At 47.9% G+C, this 25,787-nt stretch overlaps 1 protein-coding gene across 1 annotated transcript; it reads left to right on the forward strand.

Moving 5' to 3' along the window:
• The first annotated feature begins 5,768 nt into the window (after positions 1–5,768).
• On the forward strand, positions 5,769–15,976 carry LOC149437963 (asialoglycoprotein receptor 1-like). Its single transcript, XM_089660400.1, has 8 exons — positions 5,769–5,856; positions 6,288–6,401; positions 9,662–9,757; positions 9,837–9,893; positions 10,311–10,385; positions 12,994–13,145; positions 14,907–15,013; positions 15,232–15,976. The coding sequence occupies exons 1-8, from the start codon at positions 5,769–5,771 to the stop codon at positions 15,377–15,379; spliced, it is 837 nt and encodes a 278-aa protein (XP_089516526.1). The 3' UTR covers positions 15,380–15,976.
• The last annotated feature ends 9,811 nt before the right edge of the window (positions 15,977–25,787 follow it).

Below are 25,787 nucleotides of genomic sequence, written 5' to 3' on the forward strand. Positions count from 1 at the left end.
GAGCCTCAGCTATTGGGGATGGAGGACCTCAGCTATTGGGGATGGAGAGCCTCAGCTGTTGGGGATGGAGAGCCTCAGCTGTTGGGGATGGAGAGCCTCACCTATTGGGGATGGAGAGCCTCAGCTATTGGGGATGGAGAGCCTCAGCTGTTGGGGATGGAGAGCCTCAGCTGTTGGGGATGGAGAGCCTCAGCTGTTGGGGATGGAGAGCCTCAGCTGTTGGGGATGGAGAGCCTCAGCTGTTGGGGATGGAGAGCCTCAGCTGTTGGGGATGGAGAGCCTCAGCTGTTGGGGATGGAGAGCCTCACCTATTGGGGATGGAGAGCCTCAGCTATTGGGGATGGAGAGCCTCAGCTGTTGGGGATGGAGAGCCTCAGCTGTTGGGGATGGAGGACCTCAGCTATGGAGAATGAAGGACCTCAGATACGGAGAATGAAGGACCTCAGATATGGATGATGGAGCAGCTCAGCTTTAGGAGAAGGAGGACCTCAGTATTGGGAGACTGAAGAGCCCACATATGGGAATGGAGGAACTCAGCTATGGGGGATGAGAAGCTAAGCTATGGGGGATGGAGAACTTCAGCTATGGGGGTGGAGATGCTCAGCTATTGGGGACAGAGGACCTTAGCTATGAGGATGGAGAAGCTCGGCTAGGGGGAATGGAGCAGTTTAGGTATGGTGGGTGGAGGAACTCCGCTATGGTGGGTGGAGGAACTCTGCTATGGTGGGTGGAGGAACTCTGCTATGGTGGGTGGAGGAACTCGGCTATGGGGGGATGAGGAACTCGGCTATGGGAGGGGTGAAGGAACTCGGCTATGGGAGGGGTGAAGGAACTCGGCTATGAGAGGGGTGAAGGAACTCAGCTATGGCGGGGTGGAGGAACTAGGCTATGGGGGGGATGTAGGAACTTGGCTATGGAGGGATGAAGATGCTTGGCTATGGGGGGATGGAGAAGTTTAGGTGTGGAGGTGGAGGAACTTAGCTATGGGGATGGAGGTCTTCTGCTATGGGGATGGATAAGATCTGCTATGAGGATGGAACACTTTAGCTATCAGGGATGGAGGATGGAGAAGCTCAGCTATGAGGGAAGGAGGACCTCAGCAAATTAGGATAGAGAAGCTCAGCTGTAGGGTATGGGGGAGCTCAGCTATGGGGGAAGGAGGACCTAAGCTATGGGGGATGGAGGAGCTCAGCTATGGGGTATGGAGGAGCTGAGCTATGTTGGATAGAGGAGCTCAGCTGTAGGGAATGGGGAGCTCAGCTATGGAGAAGAGACATTAAGAGGGCAAGTGATTGCAATGTACAAATACATGAAAGGTGACTTCTGTAAATGTAATAAACTGTTTACTCCGAGGTCCTTGAAGAGAATCACACCAATGATTTTAGGTTAGAAGAAAGAAGTTTTAACCTTAGATTGAGGAAAGGGCTCTTTACTGTCAGCAGTAAAATGTGGGACTCCCACCCCCAAGGAAGTGGTATTAGCTGAGAGTGTTGACAACTTCAACTCAGAAAGAGGAATATACAGGGCTATGATAGAACAGGGGGAACTGTTAGAGAATAAATATCACACACACAAAGACACACATAGGTTGGACTGGATGGACTGATGTCATTTCTCAATCCCGCCATACAGACCCCAGGCCTTCAAATGGGATATAAGAGCATAGGAAACATATCAGGAGGCCAGGGTGGGAGTAGGGGGAATATACGGGGGGGGGGGGTTTCCCCTGGCCACATCCTCAACACCTTTAACCATCAAGGACTTTATCAAGGGATGGAGGCCAGGCATGCATCTGTACTTCTACACTGTGATCCAATTTTAACCCTTAATATCCCCATGTAGCACTGGCCCTACAGAAGCCGCTTGGTAGATTGGGTTCTCTGTTCTTCTGCCTCGACTCTGAGAACAACCTCAGCTTCACCGACACACCAGGTTAAGCTAAATGATACTTCCCTGCGACTGGGAGCAAAATTATAGATACCCTGCACACAACTAAGGTTCAGTATCAACAAGCAAACATCAGTCTGGCTAGTGGTAAATGAAGCCAATATGTTGCCACGGGTTGCAGTAAGTAGCAGTATGCACATAAATGAGTAAAGGATTAGGTGAATCACAGCTCGCTAGGCTAGAGCAGCATAGAATGGAGTTCTCTGCAGCTAAATTAGAGTAAACTTGGTAATACACAAAATCAGTAATAACATTAGAAACAGTAACAGCAATGATAATAAATACTGTGATAACTCCTCTGTAAACAGTAGGCTATATCCACTTTACAGTGCACCCTATATAAATGGCTGTGATGAAATGTAAGACTCTCTATAGAGGCACCTTTTACTATGGACAATAGGTAAAGTTCTTGTGAAGCAGCTGAGTGAGCAGTCTTTAGTCCTAGTTCTTCAGCCAGCTAGCAGTGGGGCCCAGTCTTTAGGGTGGTGCACATGAGTACAGATCCAGTAAAGTCTGCATGCAATAAATGATGCTACTAATTAGATGGTCAGTCCCTATGTGCTTAGTCTCTGCAAGCAGCAACAGATTAATGGCAAGAGGGTCCTCTCACTAGTCCCAGAGATAAAGAAACAGGGGTCTCACTGTTCTGATGTTAGCTCACTTCTGGATCTGCTTGAAGTGACTCTGGACCTCAGCACATAGCTGCAGCCTTGTGGCAGGTTGATGTGCACACAGGAGAAGCGATCTCCTTGCAGCAAAGGAGTTCCTTGGTATTCAACCTGAGAAAATACAACTCTCTTTCCCTTTATAGCCAGCTAGCATTGGGAATTGTAGTCCAGAGGTCCATAGACTGCCATAGTAAAGTTTATTTTCCAAACTTCAACTCCCATGATTCAATGCTGCCAACCATTAAGTCTCTTGAGATCCTTCTGCTCATCAGCTTCTCTTGGTGGATGAAGGCGAGATAGTGTCTATTGGAAGCACAGTACCGTAAGTCGCTCTCATTCTCTAGCTAAGCACCTGGCTACACCTACTGTATTAGGTGTATCCAAATAAAAGGCGCAATTTGTCTCCCATTTATGAGAATCTTCGATGTATGAAAAAAAATCTTAAAATATATTGTGGAAGTTGCATTATAGGATCACCACATGTTTGGGACTGAAATGTACATAGTAAAATGGGCGGTATGTGATAAGAGTAAATTCAATGCCTGGTGTAGCCTAAAGAAGCCCTGGGGGCACGCAACCTGAAATAGTTGGCATGGGTACACTGCTGGACTACTCTGCGCCTGTCATTGAACACCCCCCCGCATGTTGTACAGGATACCAGGGATGGGTCCATGATGGTAAATATGTGTCACCTGTATTGGAGTTGTGGTGCCGTTAAGGTGGGCAAGAAGAGAGGCAGCTTTGACTGCTGAAGATTAGCCTGTAGCCAGGTAGAGATTAGAGTAGGTCCCTTTGAAGGGTTGTTCCTCCTAAGAGGAGGATTCTGGGAACCCATTTATTGCCAGAAGGTAGTGGGAGACCAGAGTAGGGAATGTTGCCGGAGAGCTGGAGAAGAGGTCTAGGCTGCTGTGCTCCTGTTCTTCCTTTTTGGAGGGGAAAGCAGTCCTCCCTGGGATTCCCCTGTTGGACTTCTAGGAGAAGGTAAAGCCCATCTGTAGCCAAACTGATCACAAAGAGGAGAAAACCTAGGAGGACTTGGTACCTTCCTGGATCTCCCCTAAGGGGAGAAGGAAATCAATAGAGGACAAAGATGGGAAGAGAGTGTGGGCTAATCTTTTCTGCCCGAAGTTTGAGATATGAGCATCTCTTAGCTTGGAGTAATGAAATATTACCTCTACCATTGTCTGGAGAATGTACAAGATGGCCTACAACGGGAACTGGTATGAGGCTATTCCATCTATTTAGTAAAGCAAGTTATTCCTAAGACTTGGCCTCCATGTGAATGTCCATGCAGGAGAAGTCACTCATTGCCAAAGCCTGGGGAATGCGAGAACAAGTATTATTTGTGTTAACCTGGCTGTTGAGCCCTGAAAGGAACTAAGGACCAGCATGTGAAGTGAGGGGACAGAGCAGGGGCAAATAGGAGGGTGGAAGGGTCCAGTTTCCCACCACCATCCTCACACAGGGAAGTGTAGAATGGCCAAAGAGTCATACCAGCCCTGGAGTCAGTGTGGTAAGTGAGGACTGCCTGTCATGCCTAGTGATCTGGACCTCCAAATCTCACAGTGCATGCCCCATATATCCCTCTATGTCTCATCCTATATCTTATGATATCTATCCGGGGACACAGGTAGGCAGAAGTGAGACCTTCCTCAGACTTCCCCTACTCTCTGTCCATCATCTTTCTTTGGAAAGGAGTTAACTCATGCCCAAAGTCTTTAGTTTAGTCCCAGACTGAAAATATATCTCCTATTGGTCCATTTACAGAAAATGTATTCAGTCTCCGCCTCCTTTGGAATGTATCTCATGACCTAAATTGATTTCCTTGATTTATAATCCTGTGTATTCAATGTAAAGATCAGAACAATTTCCTCTTCTATTGATCTCATATTCATCATCATAAGAAGGAGTCCTTCATTCTGGAGAAGAGTGTGGCCCCTATGACCAGGATGGTGTCCAGGGAGTGTAGTATGGGAGATGGAATTTATTTCTGGATTTTATTTTGTGGCTTGTTTTAAACTAAAGTTCAATTACTGAATAAATGTCTGCAAGATTTACTTATTGATTTAAAAAATATTCGTTATTATTAAAAAAAACTGGCATCGTCATAAAGTGGTGGATGATCCATTGGCTGGTTGTTGACTGCTGTGAATGATTCCCTACTTATTCCTCCAAATGGCTGGCTGTCTTTACTCGCCCTCATAAAGGAAGCTGGAATTTCAGCCTAAAATCCACATTTGTACCCCCAAGTGCTTCATCTACTTCAAATCCACGTCTTCTACCGAGTGCAGCAAATGTGCCCAGATAGGCCAGGGATTGCCCAATATTCATTCTGGAGAAAGATTATAATTCTTCTTCATCCTGTTGTGAGGTATAATGTGAACTCTGAAAAGTTCTGAGGAATTATTGTAGAACTTCTACTTCCTCCAGAGCGATGAAATACAGAGCTGACTGGGACGTGATGACGTCAGGGGCTGATAGGATGTATGTAGGAAAAAAGGATATAAAAGAAGGAACTTTTAATTTGAGAGCTCCAAACCACCGAGAGACAAAGAGACGACAACACCGAGACTACAACACTGAGACTACAACACTGAGACTACAACACTGAGGCTACAACACCGAGACTACAACACCGAGACTACAACACCGAGGCTACAACACTGAGACTACAACACTGAGACTACAACACCGAGGCTACAACACCGAGGCTACAACACCGAGGCTACAACACCGAGGCTACAACACCGAGGCTACAACACCGAGACTACAACACCGAGACTACAACACTGAGACTACAACACCGAGACTACAACACCGAGACTACAACACCGAGGCTACAACACCGAGGCTACAACACTGAGGCTACAACACCGAGACTACAACACCGAGACTACAACACCGAGACTACAACACCGAGACTACAACACTGAGACTACAACACTGAGGCTACAACACTGAGGCTACAACACTGAGGCTACAACACTGAGACTACAACACTGAGACTACAACACTGAGACTATAACTAGTCTACAACACTGAGACTACAACACTGAGAGGACAACACAGATACTATAAGGTGAGAGAGAGTAATGATACATCTGTCCTGTAATCTATGGATCTGTCTGTCTATAATGGAGTCTTCTACAGGACATGTCAGTGCGGTATAAGGACATTGAGCCACTTCAGGAAGACCCAACACCCAACAAGAGTCCCTCAGGAAACCATTCAGCTTACCGAGGTACGGATCACTGTACAGGGCAAAGGTGTACATAATACCACAGATACTGAGAATGACACCCGACATCCAGGACAGGGGAAGTGGGACTGTGCAGAGTCCATACATACAGAATAGGGACAGATACCGAGAATGACACCCGGCATCCAGGACAGGAGAAGTGGGACTGTGCAGAGTCCATACATACAGAATAAGGACAGATATCGAGAATGACACCCGGCATCCGGGACAGGAGAAGTGGGACTGTGCAGAATCCATACATACAGAATAAGGACAGATACCGAGAATGACACCTGGCATCCGGGACAGGAGAAGTGGGACTGTGCAGAGTCCATACATACAGAATAGGGACAGATACTGAGAGTGACACCCAGTTTAGAGTAATGTAATCCTTTTGCTCCCAGGAAGGGATTCAGTGCATGTCTTTATTTCAGGACTCATCATGAACAGGTGGATCCCCCAACCATCCTCCAGCCTGATTTGCTTTCTGTCGGCACTTTGCACTCTACTCCTCTTCATCATCATCATCCTCATTGTCACCATCACACGTGAGTTCACCCTTAATGTACCTTCATTCTCTGGAACCTCTGCCCTCCATCATCCACACCACATTCTCTGGAAGATCTCCCACCACCATCCACACTACATTCTCTGGAAGACCTCCCCCCACTGTCCACACTACATTCTCTGGAAGACCTCCCTCCACCGTCCACACTACATTCTCTGGAAGACCTCCCCCCACTGTCCACACTACATTCTCTGGAAGACCTCCCCCCACTGTCCACACTACATTCTCTGGAAGATCTCCCCCCACTGTCCACACTACATTCTCTGGAAGACCTCCCCCCACTGTCCACACTACATTCTCTGGAAGATCTCCCCCCACTGTCCACACTACATTCTCTGAAAGATCTCCCCCCACTGTCCACACTACATTCTCTGGAAGATCTCCCCCCACCATCCACACTACATTCTCTGGAAGATCTCCCCCCACTGTCCACACTACATTCTCTGGAAGATCTCCCCCCACTGTCCACACTACATTCTCTGGAAGATCTCCCCCCACTGTCCACACTACATTCTCTGGAAGATCTCCCCCACTGTCCACACTACATTCTCTGGAAGATCTCCCCCCACCATCCACACTACATTCTCTGGAAGATCTCCCCCCACTGTCCACACTACATTCTCTGGAAGATCTCCCCCCACTGTCCACACTACATTCTCTGGAAGATCTCCCCCCATCGTCCACACTACATTCTCTGGAAGATCTCCCCCCACTGTCCACACTACATTCTCTGAAAGATCTCCCCCCACTGTCCACACTACATTCTCTGGAAGATCTCCCCCCACTGTCCACACTACATTCTCTGAAAGATCTCCCCTCCACTGTCTACACTACATTCTCGAGAAGAGCTCCCTTCACCATCCACACTACATTCTCTGGAAGATATGGAAGATATCCCCCCACAGTCCACACTACATTCTCTGGAAGATCTCCCCCCACTGTCCACACTACATTCTCTGGAAGATCTCCCCCCACTGTCCACACTACATTCTCTGGAAGATCTCCCCCACTGTCCACACTACATTCTCTGGAAGATCTCCCCCCACCATCCACACTACATTCTCTGGAAGATCTCCCCCCACTGTCCACACTATATTCTCTGGAAGATCTCCCCCCACTGTCCACATTACATTCTCTGGAAGATCTCCCCCCACTGTCCACACTACATTCTCTGGAAGATCTCCCCCCACTGTCTACACTACAGTCTCTGGAAGATCTCCCCCCACTGTCCACACTACATTCTCTGGAAGATCTCCCCCCACTGTCCACACTACATTCTCTGGAAGACCTCCCCCCACTGTCCACACTATATACTCTGAAAGATCTGCCCCCACAGTCCACACTACATTCTCTGGAAGATCTCCCCCCACTGTCCACACTACATTCTTGAGAAGAGCCCCCTTCACCATCCACACTACATTCTCTGGAAGATCTCCCCCCACTATCCACACTACATTTTCTGGAAGATCTCCCACCACCATCCACACTACATTCTCTGGAAGATCTCCCCCCACTGTCCACACTACTTTCTTGAGAAGAGCCCCCTTCACCATCCACACTACATTCTCTGGAAGCTCCTTATTCATTCTCCACACAACACTACCATCCACTCCACCTTCCATTCACACTACAATCTCCAGAAGCTACCCCTTCCCCCCTCTGCCCTCCTCTGCCTTTTTCTAGAAAGCATCAGTATTACTTTCTCATCCAATGTTTTGTATCTCCCTCCTTGTAATGGATGCCAGGCAAATTTAGTTGTTTGCTTGCTCTGTACTCACAGAAGCTGAGATTGATTGACTGGGTCAATTTATGGTTCCATGCTGTGGATTTGATTGTTCCCCTCCATGTAGAACCTTTCATAGCTTAAGGTGGGAAATTTAAATGCCCAGTCTGAGTATTTACTGTGCTTTGACCAATCCCTATAATTGATATGTGCCCAGTAGGTGGTCAGAGAGGTGTTAAATAGGCTGGAACCTGTTCCCTGTGAGGGAATGGAGCTGGGGGGTGGGGCTGGACCTATGGATTTATCCTTTCCATAGATTTTGTGAGTAGAACCTCTACTCTTTTATGCAGTTTTGTTCATGGTCCTCAGCTGTGAATACACAGACTATTCCAGTCTGCCACTACCTGTGCTACAAACTATCTCTCTAGCCAGAAGGACTTGGACTGTTCCAGTCTGCTTATTCATGCTACCGATTTACCTTATGGTCCCCATCTGTGAGTGAAATCCTGAGTTACTGCTGCTTTGGGAGAGACAAGTCCACTGCAGAACTGTGCTCAAGCATTTTGGAGAATCCCATTCCCCATGGTACTCCTCCTGTTACCAGTTTGTAACGGAACCGGACCCCGACTGCACCAGGTTATTTCCGTTAGACTCCCGCTTCCCTGCCTGAGCACAGATCCAAGGACACCACCCTTGAACAAAGCCAGGAAATAGACTGATTTATTTTAACACAGACACAAGATATAAAACATTCAAGGGAACAACCCCCCTCCCTGCATATGGACACAGGGCGGGGCAAACCAAATCTAGCAACCAGAGAAACATTAGCAGACACCCCCCACCAAGCCAATACACAAACACATACATCCCATAATAGTTTTCTCCCAAGCAAGACACACAATAGAACAATGGGATGCAGCCACATGGCAGTAAACAATAAACAACCCCCCCACACCCCACCTATACATGTCTACACAATATCAGGACATTTCACTCTTCACCCCTAACAGGCACAGGGTGACTTACACATAGGAGGGATATGGGGAGCTGAGACAGGGGTCTCCCCACCCCTCCAAAGTGAGCTGTGTTCCATGGGCCCCCCACCCAAAGTCACTCCCGTCACACATTTCTTTAGCAATAAATACTAAAAGACATCCCCTAGACTGTTGACTGAGCCGGAGTGAATAGACTGTTGCTGTGTGCCTGGATTTCTCTGCACTGTTTTGGGAAAGAACCTGTTACATCTACAGCGGTCACAGGGAGTAGTGCTACACCTCCAGGTCAGCTGCTGGTCACCCCCTTCATTTCTCCCCAGACCACAATCAGATGTGCTTTGCTCCCTATCTCTCATCCCTCCTGCAGTCCATGAGCAGCTTTCACTCAGCTATCTCCTTCCTGTCCATGATCAGCATTCTGGGTAGTTGAGTGATAATTGGGGAATCCAGGGTGGAGGTGGTTTTGGGATCCTCCTTATCACTCATCTGTTGGGATAAATTCTGGTTCTTTGTCTCTCACAGGTCAAGGGGTGGATCAGATAGAGCAGAACATGGAGGTGAAGCTGAGGAATCTGAGTCTAGGAGTGGACTCCAGAGTGGAGAAACTGTCCCAAGATGGTAAGTCGGACCACTGAAGGGTTGACACTATGTGATGGGTGTCTGGTCTCCTTACCTTGTGAATGTTCTCCTCCTCTAGATTCCAGGATGATGGAGAAACTGACAAACTTTGAAACCTTCATAAAGGACATGAGAGGTGAGGTGGGGCAGGATAGAGGGGTGGAGGGTACAAACTACAAAAGGTGAACAAATAAAACCTAATTCCTACTGGGACTCACTGACAGACTGAAGAATGTGATCTCTCCAGGTGATCAGGAGAAAAAGGATGTATGTACAGTACAGAGATCTATGTAATCATGAATGTACAGTGTATGTATGTTTTGGTTTTCCTCTCTTCACAGCAGCCGGAGTAATTACTAAAATAAAGGGGATGGAGGCCTCTGTGAACCGGATTTTATCTGATGATGTAACAGGTAATTGCACGCTCCAGGATGAGATATACAATATATGTATTTTGGGGGTGGCGGTAGATCATTATTATGAAAATCTCAAAACTATTGACCCAACCTTGTACCCTGCACAGCAGACTGAGAAGACATTCTTTATATTACAGGTTCTCTTGGAAATGACATCCAAAGGATTCTGGAAGCCATTGCAGGACTGAGAGACGAGATCAAGAAAAATACCAGTAAGTTTATTTATTTCCAGGAATCACATTTACTCAGCAAACTGTCATTTCCCAGAACTCTCTGAGCCGATCCTTCTAGCTCCCCAGTGACACCACATATTCAGTCTGCTGTCCCTGGGCTTATATGTGCCACCTCAATTCAGTATTCAGGATGAAGGCATTTAGTTCTTTTGGCCTTTGGATGTGTCTTTGGGGTTTGACTAAACTTTAAGGTACAGGGCCAGTCTGCTATCTCTCTGTGGAGTGATGGGTAATTGGTTGCTCTCTGGGGGTTTATTTCATTCCTTTTTTGCACTGGTTTATCATTCCCTTCCTGTAAGAGTTTGCCACATTAATTGTTTACAGTGTTGGGTAGACAGGGTGCTGATAGGTTGTTGGGAGTGTTGGATGGATAGGGTGCTGATGGGTTGCTGGGAATGTTAGGTGGACAGGTGATGATGGGTTGTTGGGAGTGTTGGATGGATAGGGTGCTGATGGGTTGTTGGGAGTGTTGGATGGACAGAATGTTAATAGGTTGTTGGGAGTGTTGGGTAGATGGGGTGCTGATCGGTTGTTGGGAATGTTAAGCATATGAGGTGCTGATGGGTTATTGGGAGTGTTGGATGGACAGAGTGTTAATAGGTTGCTGAGAGTGTTGGGTAGATGGGGTGCTGATGGGTTGTTGGGAGTGTTGGATGGACAGGGTGTTAATAGGTTGTTGAGAGTGTTGGGTAGATGGGGTGCTGATGGGTTGTTGGGAGTGTTGGATGAACAGGGTGTTAATAGGTTGTTGAGAGTGTTGGGTAGATGGGGTGCTGATGGGTTGTTGGGAGTGTTGGATGAACAGGGTGTTAATAGGTTGTTGAGAGTGTTGGGTAGATGGGGTGCTGATGGGTTGTTGGGATTGTTCGATGGACAGGTGATGATGGGTTGCTGGAACTGTTAGGTGGATAGGTGATGAGTTGTTGGGAATGTTGGATAGAGGATGCTGATGGGTTGCTAGGAATTTTAGGTGGACAGATGATGATGGGTTGTTGGGAGTGCTGGATGGATGGGATGCTGATGGTTTGCTGGGAAAGTTAGGTGGACAGGTGATGATGGGTTGTTGGGAGTGTTGGATGAACAGGGTGCTGATGGGTTGCTGGGAATTTTAAGTATATGGGGTGCTGATGGATTATTGGAAGTGTTGGGTGGACAGAGTGTTAATAAGTTGTTGGGAGTGTTGGGTAGATGGGGCGCTGATGGGTTATTGGGAGTGTTGGATGGACAGAGTATTAATAGGTAGTTGGGAGTGTTGGGTAGATGGGGTGCTGATGGGTTGTTGGGAGTGTTTGATGAACAGGGTGCTGATGGGTTGCTGGGACTGTTAAGTATATGGGGTGCAGATGAGTTGCTGGAAATGTTAAGCATATGGGGTGCTGATTGGTTGTTGGGAGTGTTGGATGGACAGAGTGTTAATAGGTTGTTGGGAGTGTTGGGTAGATGGGGTGCTGATGGGTTGTTGGGAGTGTTGGATGAACAGGGTGCTGATGGGATGCTGGGACTGTTAAGTATATGGGGTGCGGATGGGTTGTTGAGAGTGTTGGATGGATGGGGTGCTGATGGGTTGCTGGGAATGTTAGGTAGACAGGTGATAATGGTTTGTTGGGAGTGTTGGATGGATGGGGTGCTGATGTATTGTTGGTAGTGCTGGGTGAGCAGGGTGCTGATGGGTTGCTGGGAATGTTAGATGGATGGGGTGCTGATTGGTTGTTGGGAGTGTTGGATGGATGGGGTGCTGATGAGTTGTTGGGAATGTTAGATGGATGGGGTGCTGATGGGTTGTTGGGAGTGTTGGATGGATGGGGTGCTGATGAGTTGTTGGGAATGTTAGATGGATGGGGTGCTGATGGGTTGTTGGGAGTGTTGGATGGATGGGGTGCTGATGGGTTGTTGGGAATGTTAGATGGATGGGGTGCTGATGGGTTGTTGGGAGTGTTGGATGGATGGGGTGCTGATGAGTTGTTGGATGGATGGGGTGCTGATGGGTTGTTGGATGGATGGGGTGCTGATGGGTTGTTGGGAGTGTTGGATGGATGGGTGTTGACGGGTTGCTGAGTTGTCGATCATCTTAGATCCATCTAGGTACAGTAGGTGACAGGGGCCCTTACTTCACTGCTGTAAAGCAGTATCTTGGTGATGGCACCGTCAGAGATCAGAACACAGTCTTGATGTCAGGTAACATAGCTTTCTTCTGAGCAAACTAAATTAGGATTGAATACATTTTTTATGCACATGATATTTTTTATCACTGATAATATATTGACTTTATTTTGTGTAATTATTTCCCCGTATTCTCCTGTTTATGGGTCATTCATCCCTATTATGGTGTCACAAGTGACATGGATTTCTCTGGTTAGGATTGAGGTTGTCACTATTTATGTTTATGTCGCACTTCTTGGTCTGAGTTGAGTGGCAGCAGATATAATTCTAGGGATCACATCCATGTACAGCGCAGGGGACATCCTCATTTCTTCTGTTTGTCTCATCTTTCAGAATTCCTGGGATTCATTTTTAATGTCTAGGTTGAGGTTTGTGTGGCTTTCAGTTTCATTACCAAATAATCCACATTTGTCTCTCCTCCCCTCAGACTCTACTGATCCATTGTGTGAGGCGGGGTGGAAACATTACGGCCTCAACTGCTACTATGTTTCCCGGAGGGTGCAATCCTGGGGGGGTGCGAAGAAAGACTGCGAGATGAAGAAGGCTCATTTGGTGGTCATTAATGGCGAGGGAGAAAATGTGAGAATTCCTGGAGCTCCTTATGATCTGCCTATTTCTTGTTCCTAAAACTGACCCCTGGGTGTGCCATGGTGGGAGGGGCTTCCACAGATCTGAGGAAAGGGGTGGGTGTGCCATGGTGGGAGGGGCTTCCCGCATATCTGAGGAAAGGGGTGGGTGTGCCATGGTGGGAGGGGCTTCCGCAGATCTGAGGAAAGGGCTGGGTGTGCCATGGTGGGAGGGGCTTCCACAGATCTGAGGAAAGGGGTGGGTGTGCCATGGTGGGAGGGGCTTCCCGCAGATCTGAGGAAAGGGGTGGGTGTGCCATGGTGGGAGGGGCTTCCGCAGATCTGAGGAAAGGGCTGGGTGTGCCATGGTGGGAGGGGCTTCCACAGATCTGAGGAAAGGGCTGGGTGTGCCATGGTGGGAGGGGCTTCCGCAGATCTGAGGAAAGGGTTGGGTGTGCCATGGTGGGAGGGGCTTCCGCAGATCTGAGGAAAGGGGTGGGTGTGCCATGGTGGGAGGGGCTTCCCGCAGATCTGAGGAAAGGGGTGGGTGTGCCATGGTGGGAGGGGCTTCCCGCAGATCTGAGGAAAGGGGTGGGTGTGCCATGGTGGGAGGGGCTTCCCGCAGATCTGAGGAAAGGGGTGGGTGCTGATCTGCAAAGGCATGAACTGTGGCCAGCAAAAAGGTGGACTATATCTCCAGGGGACATATTGATACTTAGAGGTTTTCTGTGTGTGAATCTACAGAATATTGTGACTGGCTCAGTGTTCTCTGTACAGCGCCGCGGTATATGTCAGAGTTATATAAATGTGTAATAATAATATTGTGTGACTGCGGGGGAGGGGACATTACAGTGTAAGCTCCTCTGTACAGAGACTGATGGGACTGCGGGGGAGGGGACATTAGAGTGTAAGCTCCTCTGTACAGAAACTGATGGGACTGTGGGGGAGGGGACATTAGAGTGTAAGCTCTTCTGTACAGAGACTGATGGGACTGCGGGGGAGGGGACATTAGAGTGTAAGCTCCTCTGTACAGAGACTGATGGGACTACGGGGGAGGGGACATTAGAGTGTAAGCTCCTCTGTACAGAAACTGATGGGACTGTGGGGGAGGGGACATTAGAGTGTAAGCTCCTCTGTACAGAGACTGATGGGACTGTGGGGAGGGGACATTAGAGTGTAAGCTCCTCTGTCCAGAGACTGATGGGACTGTGGGGGAGGGGACGTTAGAGTGTAGGCAACTCTGTACAGAGACTGATGTGACTGTGGGGGAGGGGACATTAGAGTGTAAGCTCCTCTGTACAGAAACTGATGGGACTGTGGGGGAGGGGACATTAGAGTGTAAGCTCCTCTGTACAGAGACTGATGGGACTGTGGGGAGGGGACATTAGAGTGTAAGCTCCTCTGTCCAGAGACTGATGGGACTGTGGGGGAGGGGACGTTAGAGTGTAGGCAACTCTGTACAGAGACTGATGGGACTGTGGGGGAGGGGACATTAGAGTCTAAGCTCCTCTGTACAGAGACTGATGGGACTGTGGGATAGGGGACATTAGAGCGTAAGCTCCTCTGTACAGAGACTGATGTGACTGTGGGGGAGGGGACATTAGAGCGTAAGCTCCTCTGGCACAGAGACTGATGTGACTGTGGGGGAGGGGACATTAGAGTGTAAGCTCCTCTGTACAGAGACTGATGTGACTGTGGGGGAGGGGGCATTAGAGTGTAAGCTCCTCTGGGACAGATGTAAATGTATCATTATGTATTTTTTGTCTTTATAAAGACTTTTCTACATGAACTTTCTCAATTTCGGACCTCATGGATCGGCCTCACAGATGTGGATGGATCCTGGAAATGGGTGGACGGTACTTCTTATGATGCTACTCCAAAGTAAGACCCTGACCCATCCCCCACCAGGTATTAGATTCCCTTGACTTGGCTCTAGGTGATTGCTCCCGTTGTTTGTCTACCTTTTTGGGATTATTCTTGGTGGTTCTCTTTGGGTTAATCAGCTCTTTTGACTCCGCCATCTTTTCTGTTTTAGTTCTGCTGTTGGTTCTGGTCAGTAAAAGGCTCGGCCCAGTCACTATTTCCCTTGGTTCCTGCAGGTTCTGGCGGTCCGAACAGCCTGATGAGTGGTTCGGTCATGGTCTCGGAGGAGGAGAAGATTGCGCTCAGTTGGAAAGTCCAGGTGTTTGGAATGATGACCATTGTTCCAGGAGCTTTCCATACATCTGTGAGAGGAAAATGACCTGAAAAGGGAAAACATCCTCATCCCCTCATCAGTCCTCTTCATCCCCTCGTCAGTCCTCTTCCTCCCCTCGTCAGTCCTCTTCCTCCCCTCGTCAGTCCTCTTCCTCCCCTCGTCAGTCCTCTTCCTCCCCTCGTCAGTCCTCTTCCTCCCCTCGTCAGTCCTCTTCCTCTCCTCATCAGTCCTCTTCCTCCCCTCATCAGTCCTCTTCCTCCCCTCATCAGTCCTCTTCCTCCCCTCATCAGTCCTCTTCATCCCCTCATCAGTCCTCTTCCTCCCCTCATCAGTCCTCTTCCTCCCCTCATCAGTCCTCTTCCTCCCCTCATCAGTCCTCTTCCTCTGCCACACTACGGTGATGAAGAATCTATGAACAAAATATTAAAATGCACCTTCAGGACATGCTGGGACCTATAGTTCCTGAAGAGTATCTCAGATGGTCCAATCACAACACAGTACTGAGGAGAGGGCTTCTTGTTCAACGGCAGTTCATTGGTTGCACTTTCTATAGATTAGAGAATAGATTGAGTGGGGCTGAACTCCTCGGGGGCGGGGATTGTGCTGTGTGTGGATGACCCATATTAATAAATTCATGCAGACAATGACTCTCCGTGTACACCAAGTTATTTATCTGGTGATCTCTGTGAAGATCTGCACACCCGGTATCTGAATGTCCTAGTGAGGATCCATCACAAAAGTGGCTGTAGAGGCTCAAGGTGTATTCTTTTTTTTTTCCAAAAATACTTTTATTAGGAAAAATAATGCACATCAATGTACATGCAAACACGGATCACAGTCCGGACACAGACACATGTAGCATGCGATTCACAGAGGGGCCCCGGGTTTGACTGCCGTACAAATCGAGGTGAGATATACAATTATATCCTACGTATATAGCGAAGCAGCAGATACAAAGAATATAATAGATAAGTCCGGGGTGGACTGACCATTCCAGCACTCGGGCACTGCCCGAGGGCCCGGGGTCAGTAGGGGGCCCCATGAGATGCCCCTGGTACCTTTCATTGGCTTTTTCATAGGCTTTTTTGGGTGTGGGTGAGGACACAGGAGCCCCATGATCCCCTATTGCCCGGGGGCCCCATGAGTTGTCAGTCCGCCCCTGGATAAGTCGTTATAGGTATATTGATTACTGACCTATCTACTTGTGAGCCCTTATGTGGAGGGAACGTGAAGTGCTGGCAGAGCACATGGTGAGGTGTGCGTTATGATTTGTGTGTCCATTTCGGGAGCGTGTGAGCCACGTGAAGTCATCACGCCTGTATGAGAGATTACATGCTATATTATGTTGGGGATATACGAATAATGAGTCGTATAAAAGGTGTGAGATATAGAGAAGTCAGAAAAGAGAATAGTTAGAGGAGGAGATGTAGAGTAAGGTAGTAGGGGGGGGGGATATGAGATTAAAAAAAAAAAGAGGGGGGAAGGGTAGAGGAGAGGGAGGAGTGTGGCGGGGATGGGGGAGAATGGGTATGGAGTAGAGGGGATGTTAGAATGGGTAGCTGCAGATAAAATAAATCACATGGTTTTGTACGAGTCAGAAGGATAGTCATATAGCTGAGGATGCCGTACATTAATATCATTCAATGGGGCAACACGAGGGCCAAGAACCCGAGAGGAAGGCCATCAGAATGTGCATCACATGCGTCTTCGGGAGACAGGGCGTTCCCCGGGACAGCATTGTGTCCAATCACTCCCATACTTAACAAGCCCCCTCTGGACTCCACCAACCTGAACAACTGAAGACCCATCTCCCTGCTGCCACTTACCTCTAAACTCCTAGAACGCTTAGTCTACAATCGCCTGAGCTCCTCCCACCTCACCGACAACAACCTTCTTCACCCTTCACAGTCTGGCTTTCCCTCACTACACTCCACTGACACCGCCCTACTAAACGCACTAATTATATACTAACTGCTAAAACCAATGGCCACTACTCCGTACTCATCCCAACCAATGGCCACTACTCTGTACTCCTCCCAACCGATGGCCACTACTCCGTACTCATCCCAACCGATGGCCACTACTCCGTACTCATCCCAACCGATGGCCACTACTCCGTACTCATCCCAACCGATGGCCACTACTCCGTACTCATCCCAACCGATGGCCACTACTCCGTACTCATCCCAACCGATGGCCACTACTCCGTACTCATCCCAACCGATGGCCACTACTCCGTACTCATCCCAACCGATGGCCACTACTCCGTACTCATCCCAACCGATGGCCACTACTCCGTACTCATCCCAACCGATGGCCACTACTCCGTACTCATCCCAACCAATGGCCACTACTCCGTACTCATCCCAACCAATGGCCACTACTCCGTACTCCTCCCAACCAATGGCCACTACTCCGTACTGAACCCAACCAATGGCCACTACTCCGTACTGAACCCAACCAATGGTCACTACTCTGTACTCATCCCAACCAATGGCCACTACTCCGTACTGAACCCAACCAATGGCCACTACTCCGTACTCATCCCAACCAATGGCCACTACTCCGTACTCCTCCCAACCAATGGCCACTACTCCGTACTCATCCCAACCAATGGCCACTACTCCGTACTCATCCCAACCAATGGCCACTACTCCGTACTAATCCCAACCAATGGCCACTACTCCGTACTCATCCCAACCAATGGCCACTACTCTGTACTCCTCCCAACCAATGGTCACTACTCCGTACTCCTCCCAACCAATGGCCACTACTCCGTACTAATCCCAACCAATGGCCACTACTCCGTACTCATCCCAACCAATGGCCACTACTCCGTACTAAACCCAACCAATGACCACTACTCCGTACTCATCCCAACCAATGGTCACTACTCTGTACTCATCCCAACAATGGCCACTACTCCGTACTGAACCCAACCAATGGCCACTACTCCGTACTCATCCCAACCAATGGCCACTACTCCGTACTAATCCCAACCAATGGCCACTACTCCGTACTCATCCCAACCAATGGCCACTACTCTGTACTCCTCCCAACCAATGGTCACTACTCCCTACTCCTCCCAACCAATGGCCACTACTCCGTACTCATCCCAACCAATGGCCACTACTCCGTACTCATCCCAACCAATGGTCACTACTCCGTACTCATCCCAACCAACGGCCACTACTCCGTACTCATCCCAACCAATGGCCACTACTCCGTACTCATCCCAACCAATGACCATTACCTCGTACTCACCCCAACCAACGGCCACTACTCCGTACTCATCCCAACCAACGGCCACTACTCCGTACTCCTCCCAACCAATGGCCACTACTCCGTACTCATCCCAACCAATGGCCACTACTCCGTACTCACCCCAACCAATGGCCACTACTCCGTACTCATCCCAACCAATGGCCACTACTCCGTACTCATCCCAATCAATGGCCACTACTCCGTACTCATCCCAACCAAAGGCCACTACTCCGTACTCATCCCAACCAATGGTCACTACTCCGTACTCATCCCAACCAATGGCCACTACTCTGTACTCTTACTACTTGACCTCTCTGCGGCTTTTGATACGGTTGACCATCCCCTCCTCCTCAAAAAATTCCACTCTCTTGGCCTCAGAGACTCTGCTCTCTCCTGGTTCTCCTCCTACCTATCGCAGCGCTCCTTCAGCATTACCTATAATGCTGCCTCCTCCTCTTCACTCCCTCTTTCTGTAGGGGTCCCTCAAGGTTCTGTCCTTGGACCCCTTCTCTTCTCCATCTACACCTCCTTCCTTGGTCACTTGATGAACTCCCATGGCTTTAAGTACCATCTCTATGCTGATGACACACAAATCTATCTTTCTACTCCTCACCTCACCCCTTCAGTCTCCTCCTCACCTCACCCCTTCAGTCTCCTCCTCACCTCACCCCTTCAGTCTGCTCCTCACCTCACCCCTTCAGTCTCCTCCTCACCTCACCCCTTCAGTCTCCTCCACACCTCACCCCTTCAGTCTCCTCCTCACCTCACCCCTTCAGTCTCCTCCTCACCTCACCCCTTCAGTCTCCTCCTCACCTCTCCCCTTCAGTCTCCTCCTCACCTCGCCCCGTCAGTCTCCTCTCGTATTACTAGCTTACTAAGTGACATATCGGCATGGATGTCACTCCACTTCCTCAAACTCAATCTTTCCAAAACTGAGCTCTTAGTATTCCCCCCCAGCCCATGCCCCCCTCCCCTGACTTCTCCATCAAGAGCAATAACACAATCATCAGTCCCTTCCCTCATGGCAGGGTACTAGGTGTAATCCTGGACTCCCATCTGTCCTTTCAGCCCCAAATCCAATCACTGTCCAAATCTTGTAGACTTCACTTCCGTAACATCTCCAACCTCCGCAACATCTCCAACCTCCGCAACATCTCCAACCTCCGTAACATCACCAACCTCCGCAACATCTCCAACCTCCGCAACTTCTCCAACCTCCGCAACACCTCCAACCTCCCCAACATCTCCAACCTCCGCAACACCTCCAACCTCCGCAACATCTCCAACCTCCGCAACATCTCCAACCTCCGCAACATCTCCAACCTCCGCAACTTCTCCAACCTCCGCAACACCTCCAACCTCCCCAACATCTCCAACCTCCACTACATCTCCAACCTCCGCAACATCTCCAACCTCCGCAACACCTCCAACCTCCACAACATCTCCAACCTCCGCAACATCTCCAACCTCTGCAACTTCTCCAACCTCCGCACCATCACCAACCTCCGCAACATCTCCAACCTCCGCAACTTCTCCAACCTCCGCAACATCTTCAAGATACGCCCGTTCCTAACCATGTAAACCACTAAGCAACTTATTTCCTCCCTGTTTATCTCTCGCCTTGACTATTGTACCTCCCTCCTCATTGGCCGACCTCATCACAGGCTATCCCCCCCTTCAGTCTATCATGAATGCTGCTGCCAGACTCATCCACCTTACTAACCATTCCGTATCAGCCATCCCTCTTTGCCAATCCCTCTACTGACCTCCATTCAGTGTCCTCCACCCCTCTCTGCCAATCCCTCCACTGGCCTCCATTCAGTGTCCTCCATCCCTCTCTGCCAATCCCTCCCCCGGCCCCCACTCAGTGTCCTCCACCCCGCTCTGCCAATCCCTCCACTGGCCTCCAGTCAGTGTCCTCCACCCCTCTCTGCCAATCCCTCCACTGGCCTCCACTCAGTGTCCTCCACCCCTCTCTGCCAATCCCTCCACTGGCTTCCACTCAGTGTCCTCCACCCCTCTCTGCCAATCCCTCCACTGGCCTCCACTCAGTGTCCTCCACCCCCCTCTGCCAATCTCTTCACTGGCCTCCATTCAGTGTCCTCCATCCCTCTCTGCCAATCCCTCCACTGGCCTCCACTCAGTGTCCTCCACACCTCTCTGCCAATCCCTTCACTGGCTTCCCGTTGCCCAACGGATAAAATTCAAAACACTAACAATAACATATAAAGCCATTTATAACTCCGCCCCAAATTACATCACCGATCTTGTCTCCAAATATCACCCAAACCGTACTCTCCGCTCCTCACAAGACCTCCTGCTCTCTAGCTCCCTTGTCTCCTCCTCCCATGCTCATCTCCAGGACTTCTCCAGAGCTTCCCCCATCCTCTGGAACTCCCTACCCCAATTTATCAGACTATTGCCTACTCTGCTCACTTTTAAGCGATCTATGAAAACCGATCTCTTCAGGAAAGCCTATCCTACCCTCAGCTAAAAATGGAATCTTCTACTCCTCCTACCAGTCCACCCCCCACAGTTATTACCTTTTGTACCACTAGCCCCTCCCTCCTAGATTGTAAGCTCCCAGGATCAGCCCCTCCCTCCTAGATTGTAAGCTCCCAGGATCAGCCCCTCCCTCCTAGATTGTAAGCTCCCAGGATCAGCCCCTCCCTCCTAGATTGTAAGCTCCCAGGATCAGCCCCTCCCTCCTAGATTGTAAGCTCCCAGGATCAGCCCCTCCCTCCTAGATTGTAAGCTCCCAGGACCAGGGCCCTCCCTCCTAGATTGTAAGCTCCCAGGATCAGCCCCTCCCTCCTAGATTGTAAGCTCCCAGGATCAGGCCCTCCTATCCCTCTTGTATTGAATTGTATTGTTGCTGTATTTTTTCCCGTTATATTGTAGAGTGCTGAGCAAACTGTTGGCGCCATAAATCCTGTTTAATAATAATAATAACTGTCAAAAATAACTGTCATTTTCCAATTGTCATTTGCTGTCAAAAATAACTCATTTTCCAACTGTCAAAATAACTGTCATGTTCCAACTGTCATTTTCCAACTGTCATTTTCTGACTATCAAATATAACTGTCATTTTCCAATTGTCATTTACTAACTGTCAAATATAACTGTCATTTTCCAATTGTCATTTTTCAACTGTCAAAAATAGCTGTCATTTCCCACCTGTTATTTTCCAACTGTCAAAAAAAACTGTAATTTTCCAATTGTCATTTTCTGTCAAAAATAACTCATTTTCCAACTGCCAAAAATAACTGTCATTTTCCAACTGTAAAAAAAAACAAACTCATTTTCCAACTGTCAAAAATAACTATCATTTTCCAACTGTCAAAAATAACTGTCATTTTCCAACTGTCAAAATAACTGTCATGTTCCAACTGTCATTTTCCAACTGTAAAAAAATAACTAATTTTCCAATTGTCATTTTCTGTCAAATATAACTGTCATTTTCCAGTTGTCATTTTCCAATTGCCACTTTTCAACTGTCAGAAATAACTGTCATTTTCCACCTGTATTTTCCAACTGTCAAAAATAACTGTCATTTTCCAACTGTTAAAATAAACTATCATTTTCCAACTGACAAAAATAGCTATCATTTTTTTAACTGTCAAAAATAACTGTCATGTTCCAACTGTCATTTTCCAACTGTCAAAAATAACTGTCATTTTCCAATTGTCATTTTCTAACTGTCCAATATAACTGTTATTTTCCAATTGTCATTTTCCAACTGTTAAAAATAACTGTCATTTTCCACGTGTTATTTTCCAACTGTCACTTTCCAACTGTCAAAAATAACTATCATTTTACAACTGTCACTTTCCAACTGTTGAGAAGGAGAGTGTTGGGAGAAGAGGTGAAAATGGAGCTGGGAGGAGGAGAAGGAGAGAAGGGAGGAGAATGCTGTGTGGAGTGGTATTAGAATGATGGGTGGAGTGGTATTAGAATGATGGGAGGAGTGGTATTAGAATGATGGGAGGAGTGGTATTAGAATGATGGGTGGAGTGGTATTAGAATGATGGGAGGAGTGGTATTAGAATGATGGGAGGAGTGGTATTAGAATGACGGGAGGAGTGGTATTAGAATGATGGGAGGAGTGATATTACAATGATGGGTGGAGTGGTATTAGAATGATGGGAGGAGTGGTATTAGAATGATGGGTGGAGTGGTATTAGAATGATGGAGGAGTGGTATTAGAATGATGGGTGGAGTGGTAGGGGTATGTTGGGTGGAGTGGTATTAGAATGATGGGTGGAGTGGTAGGGGTATGTTGGGTGGAGTGGTATTAGAATGATGGGTGGAGTGGTATTAGAATGATGGGAGGAGTGGTATTAGAATGATGGGTGGAGTGGTATTAGAATGATGGGAGGAGTGGTATTAGAATGATGGGAGGAGTGGTATTAGAATGATGGGTGGAGTGGTATTAGAATGATGGGAGGAGTGGTATTAGAATGATGGGAGGAGTGGTATTACAATGATGGGAGGAGTGGTATTAGAATGATGGGAGGAGTGGTATTAGAATGATGGGAGGAGTGGTATTACAATGATGTGTGGAGTGGTATTAGAATGACGGGAGGAGTGGTATTACAATGATGGGAGGAGTGGTATTAGAATGATGGGTGGAGTGGTATTAGAATGATGGGAGGAGTGGTATTACAATGATGTGTGGAGTGATATTAGAATGATGGGAGGAGTGGTATTAGAATGATGGGAGGAGTGGTATTACAATGATGGGTGGAGTGGTATTAGAATGATGGGTGGAGTGGTATTACAATGATGTGTGGAGTGATATTAGAATGATGGGAGGAGTGGTATTAGAATGATGGGAGGAGTGGTATTAGAATGATGGGTGGAGTGGTATTAGAATGATGGAGGAGTGGTATTAGAATGATGGGAGGAGTGGTATTAGAATGACGGGAGGAGTGGTATTAGAATGATGGGAGGAGTGATATTACAATGATGGGTGGAGTGGTATTAGAATGATGGGAGGAGTGGTATTAGAATGATGGAGGAGTGGTATTAGAATGATGGGTGGAGTGGTAGGGGTATGTTGGGTGGAGTGGTATTAGAATGATGGGTGGAGTGGTATTAGAATGATGGGAGGAGTGGTATATAGATGATGGGTGGAGTGGTATAGAATGATGGAGGAGTGGTATTAGAATGATGGGAGGAGTGGTATTAGAATGATGGGAGGAGTGGTATTAGAATGATGGGTGGAGTGGTATTAGAATGATGGGAGGAGTGGTATTAGAATGATTGGTGAAGTGGTAGGGTATGTTGGGTGGAGTGGTATTAGAATGATGGGAGGAGTGGTATTAGAATGACGGGTGGAGTGGTATTAGAATGATGGGAGGAGTGGTATTAGAATGATGGGAGGAGTGGTATTAGAATGATGGGAGGAGTGGTATTAGAATGATGGGTGGAGTGGTATTAGAATGATGGGAGGAGTGGTATTAGAATGATGGGAGGAGTGGTATTAGAATGACGGGAGGAGTGGTATTAGAATGATGGGAGGAGTGGTATTACAATGATGGGAGGAGTGGTATTAGAATGATGGGTGGAGTGGTATTAGAATGATGGGAGGAGTGGTATTAGAATGATGGGAGGAGTGGTATTAGAATGACGGGAGGAGTGGTATTAGAATGATGGGAGGAGTGGTATTACAATGATGGGAGGAGTGGTATTAGAATGATGGGAGGAGTGGTATTAGAATGATGGGTGGAGTGGTATTACAATGATGGGAGGAGTGGTATTAGAATGATGGGTGGAGTGGTATTAGAATGATGGGAGGAGTGGTATTAGAATGACGGGAGGAGTGGTATTAGAATGATGGGAGGAGTGGTATTACAATGATGGGAGGAGTGGTATTACAATGATGGGAGGAGTGGTATTAGAATTATTGGTGGAGTAGTAGGGGTATGTTGGGTGGAGTGGTATTAGAATGATGGGTGGAGTGGTATTAGAATGATGGGTGGAGTGGTATTAGAATGATGGGTGGAGTGGTATTAGAATGATGGGAGGAGTGGTAGGGGTATGATGGGAGGAGTGGTATTAGAATGATGGGTGGAGTGGTATTAGAATGATGGGAGGAGTGGTATTAGAATGATGGGTGGAGTGGTATTAGAATGATGGGAGGAGTGGTATTAGAATGGTAAGAGGAGTGGTATTACAATGATGGGAGGAGTGGTATTAGAATGATTGGTGGAGTAGTAGGGGTATGTTGGGTGGAGTGGTATTAGAATGATGGGTGGAGTGGTATTAGAATGATGGGTGGAGTGGTATTAGAATGATGGGAGGAGTGGTATTAGAATGATGGGAGGAGTGGTATTAGAATGATGGGAGGAGTGGTATTAGAATGATGGGTGGGTGGTATTAGAATGGTAAGAGGAGTGGTATTACAATGATGGGAGGAGTGGTATTAGAATGATTGGTGGAGTAGTAGGGGTATGTTGGGTGGAGTGGTATTAGAATGATGGGTGGAGTGGTATTAGAATGATGGGTGGAGTGGTATTAGAATGATGGGAGGAGTGGTATTAGAATGATTGGTGGAGTGGTAGGGGTATGTTGGGTGGAGTGGTATTAGAATGATGGGTGGAGTGGTATTAGAATGATGTGTGGAGTGGTATTACAATGATGGGTGGAGTGGTATTAGAATGATGGGAGGAGTGGTATTAGAATGATGGGAGGAGTGGTATTAGAATGATGGGAGGAGTGGTATTAGAATGATGGGAGGAGTGGTATTAGAATGACGGGAGGAGTGGTATTAGAATGACGGGAGGAGTGGTATTAGAATGATGGGTGGAGTGGTATTACAATGATGGGAGGAGTGGTATTAGAATGATGGGAGGAGTGGTATTAGAATGACGGGAGGAGTGGTATTAGAATGATGGGTGGAGTGGTATTAGAATGATGGGAGGAGTGGTATTACAATGATGGGAGGAGTGGTATTAGAATGATGGGAGGAGTGGTATTACAATGATGGGAGGAGTGGTATTAGAATGATGGGTGGAGTGGTATTACAATGATGGGAGGAGTGGTATTAGAATGATGGGTGGAGTGGTATTACAATGATGGGAGGAGTGGTATTAGAATGACGGGAGGAGTGGTATTAGAATGATGGGAGGAGTGGTATTACAATGATGGGAGGAGTGGTATTAGAATGATGGGTGGAGTGGTATTACAATG

The sequence above is a fragment of the Staurois parvus genome, unplaced genomic scaffold (assembly GCF_062004578.1).
Source record: "Staurois parvus isolate SC_StPar_1 unplaced genomic scaffold, SC_StPar_1.0 ptg001238l, whole genome shotgun sequence".
NCBI lineage: Eukaryota > Metazoa > Chordata > Amphibia > Anura > Ranidae > Staurois > Staurois parvus.

Bases quoted from the DNA above. Each gene is read 5' to 3' on its own strand.
- LOC149437963 (XM_089660400.1), top strand. From the start codon at position 5,769: ATGTCAGTGCGGTATAAGGACATTGAGCCACTTCAGGAAGACCCAACA. The intron at 9,894-10,310 runs GTGAGGTGGGGC...TTTATATTACAG, and splicing joins CTTCATAAAGGACATGAGAG to GTTCTCTTGGAAATGACATC. The intron at 10,386-12,993 runs GTAAGTTTATTT...TCCTCCCCTCAG, and splicing joins CGAGATCAAGAAAAATACCA to ACTCTACTGATCCATTGTGT.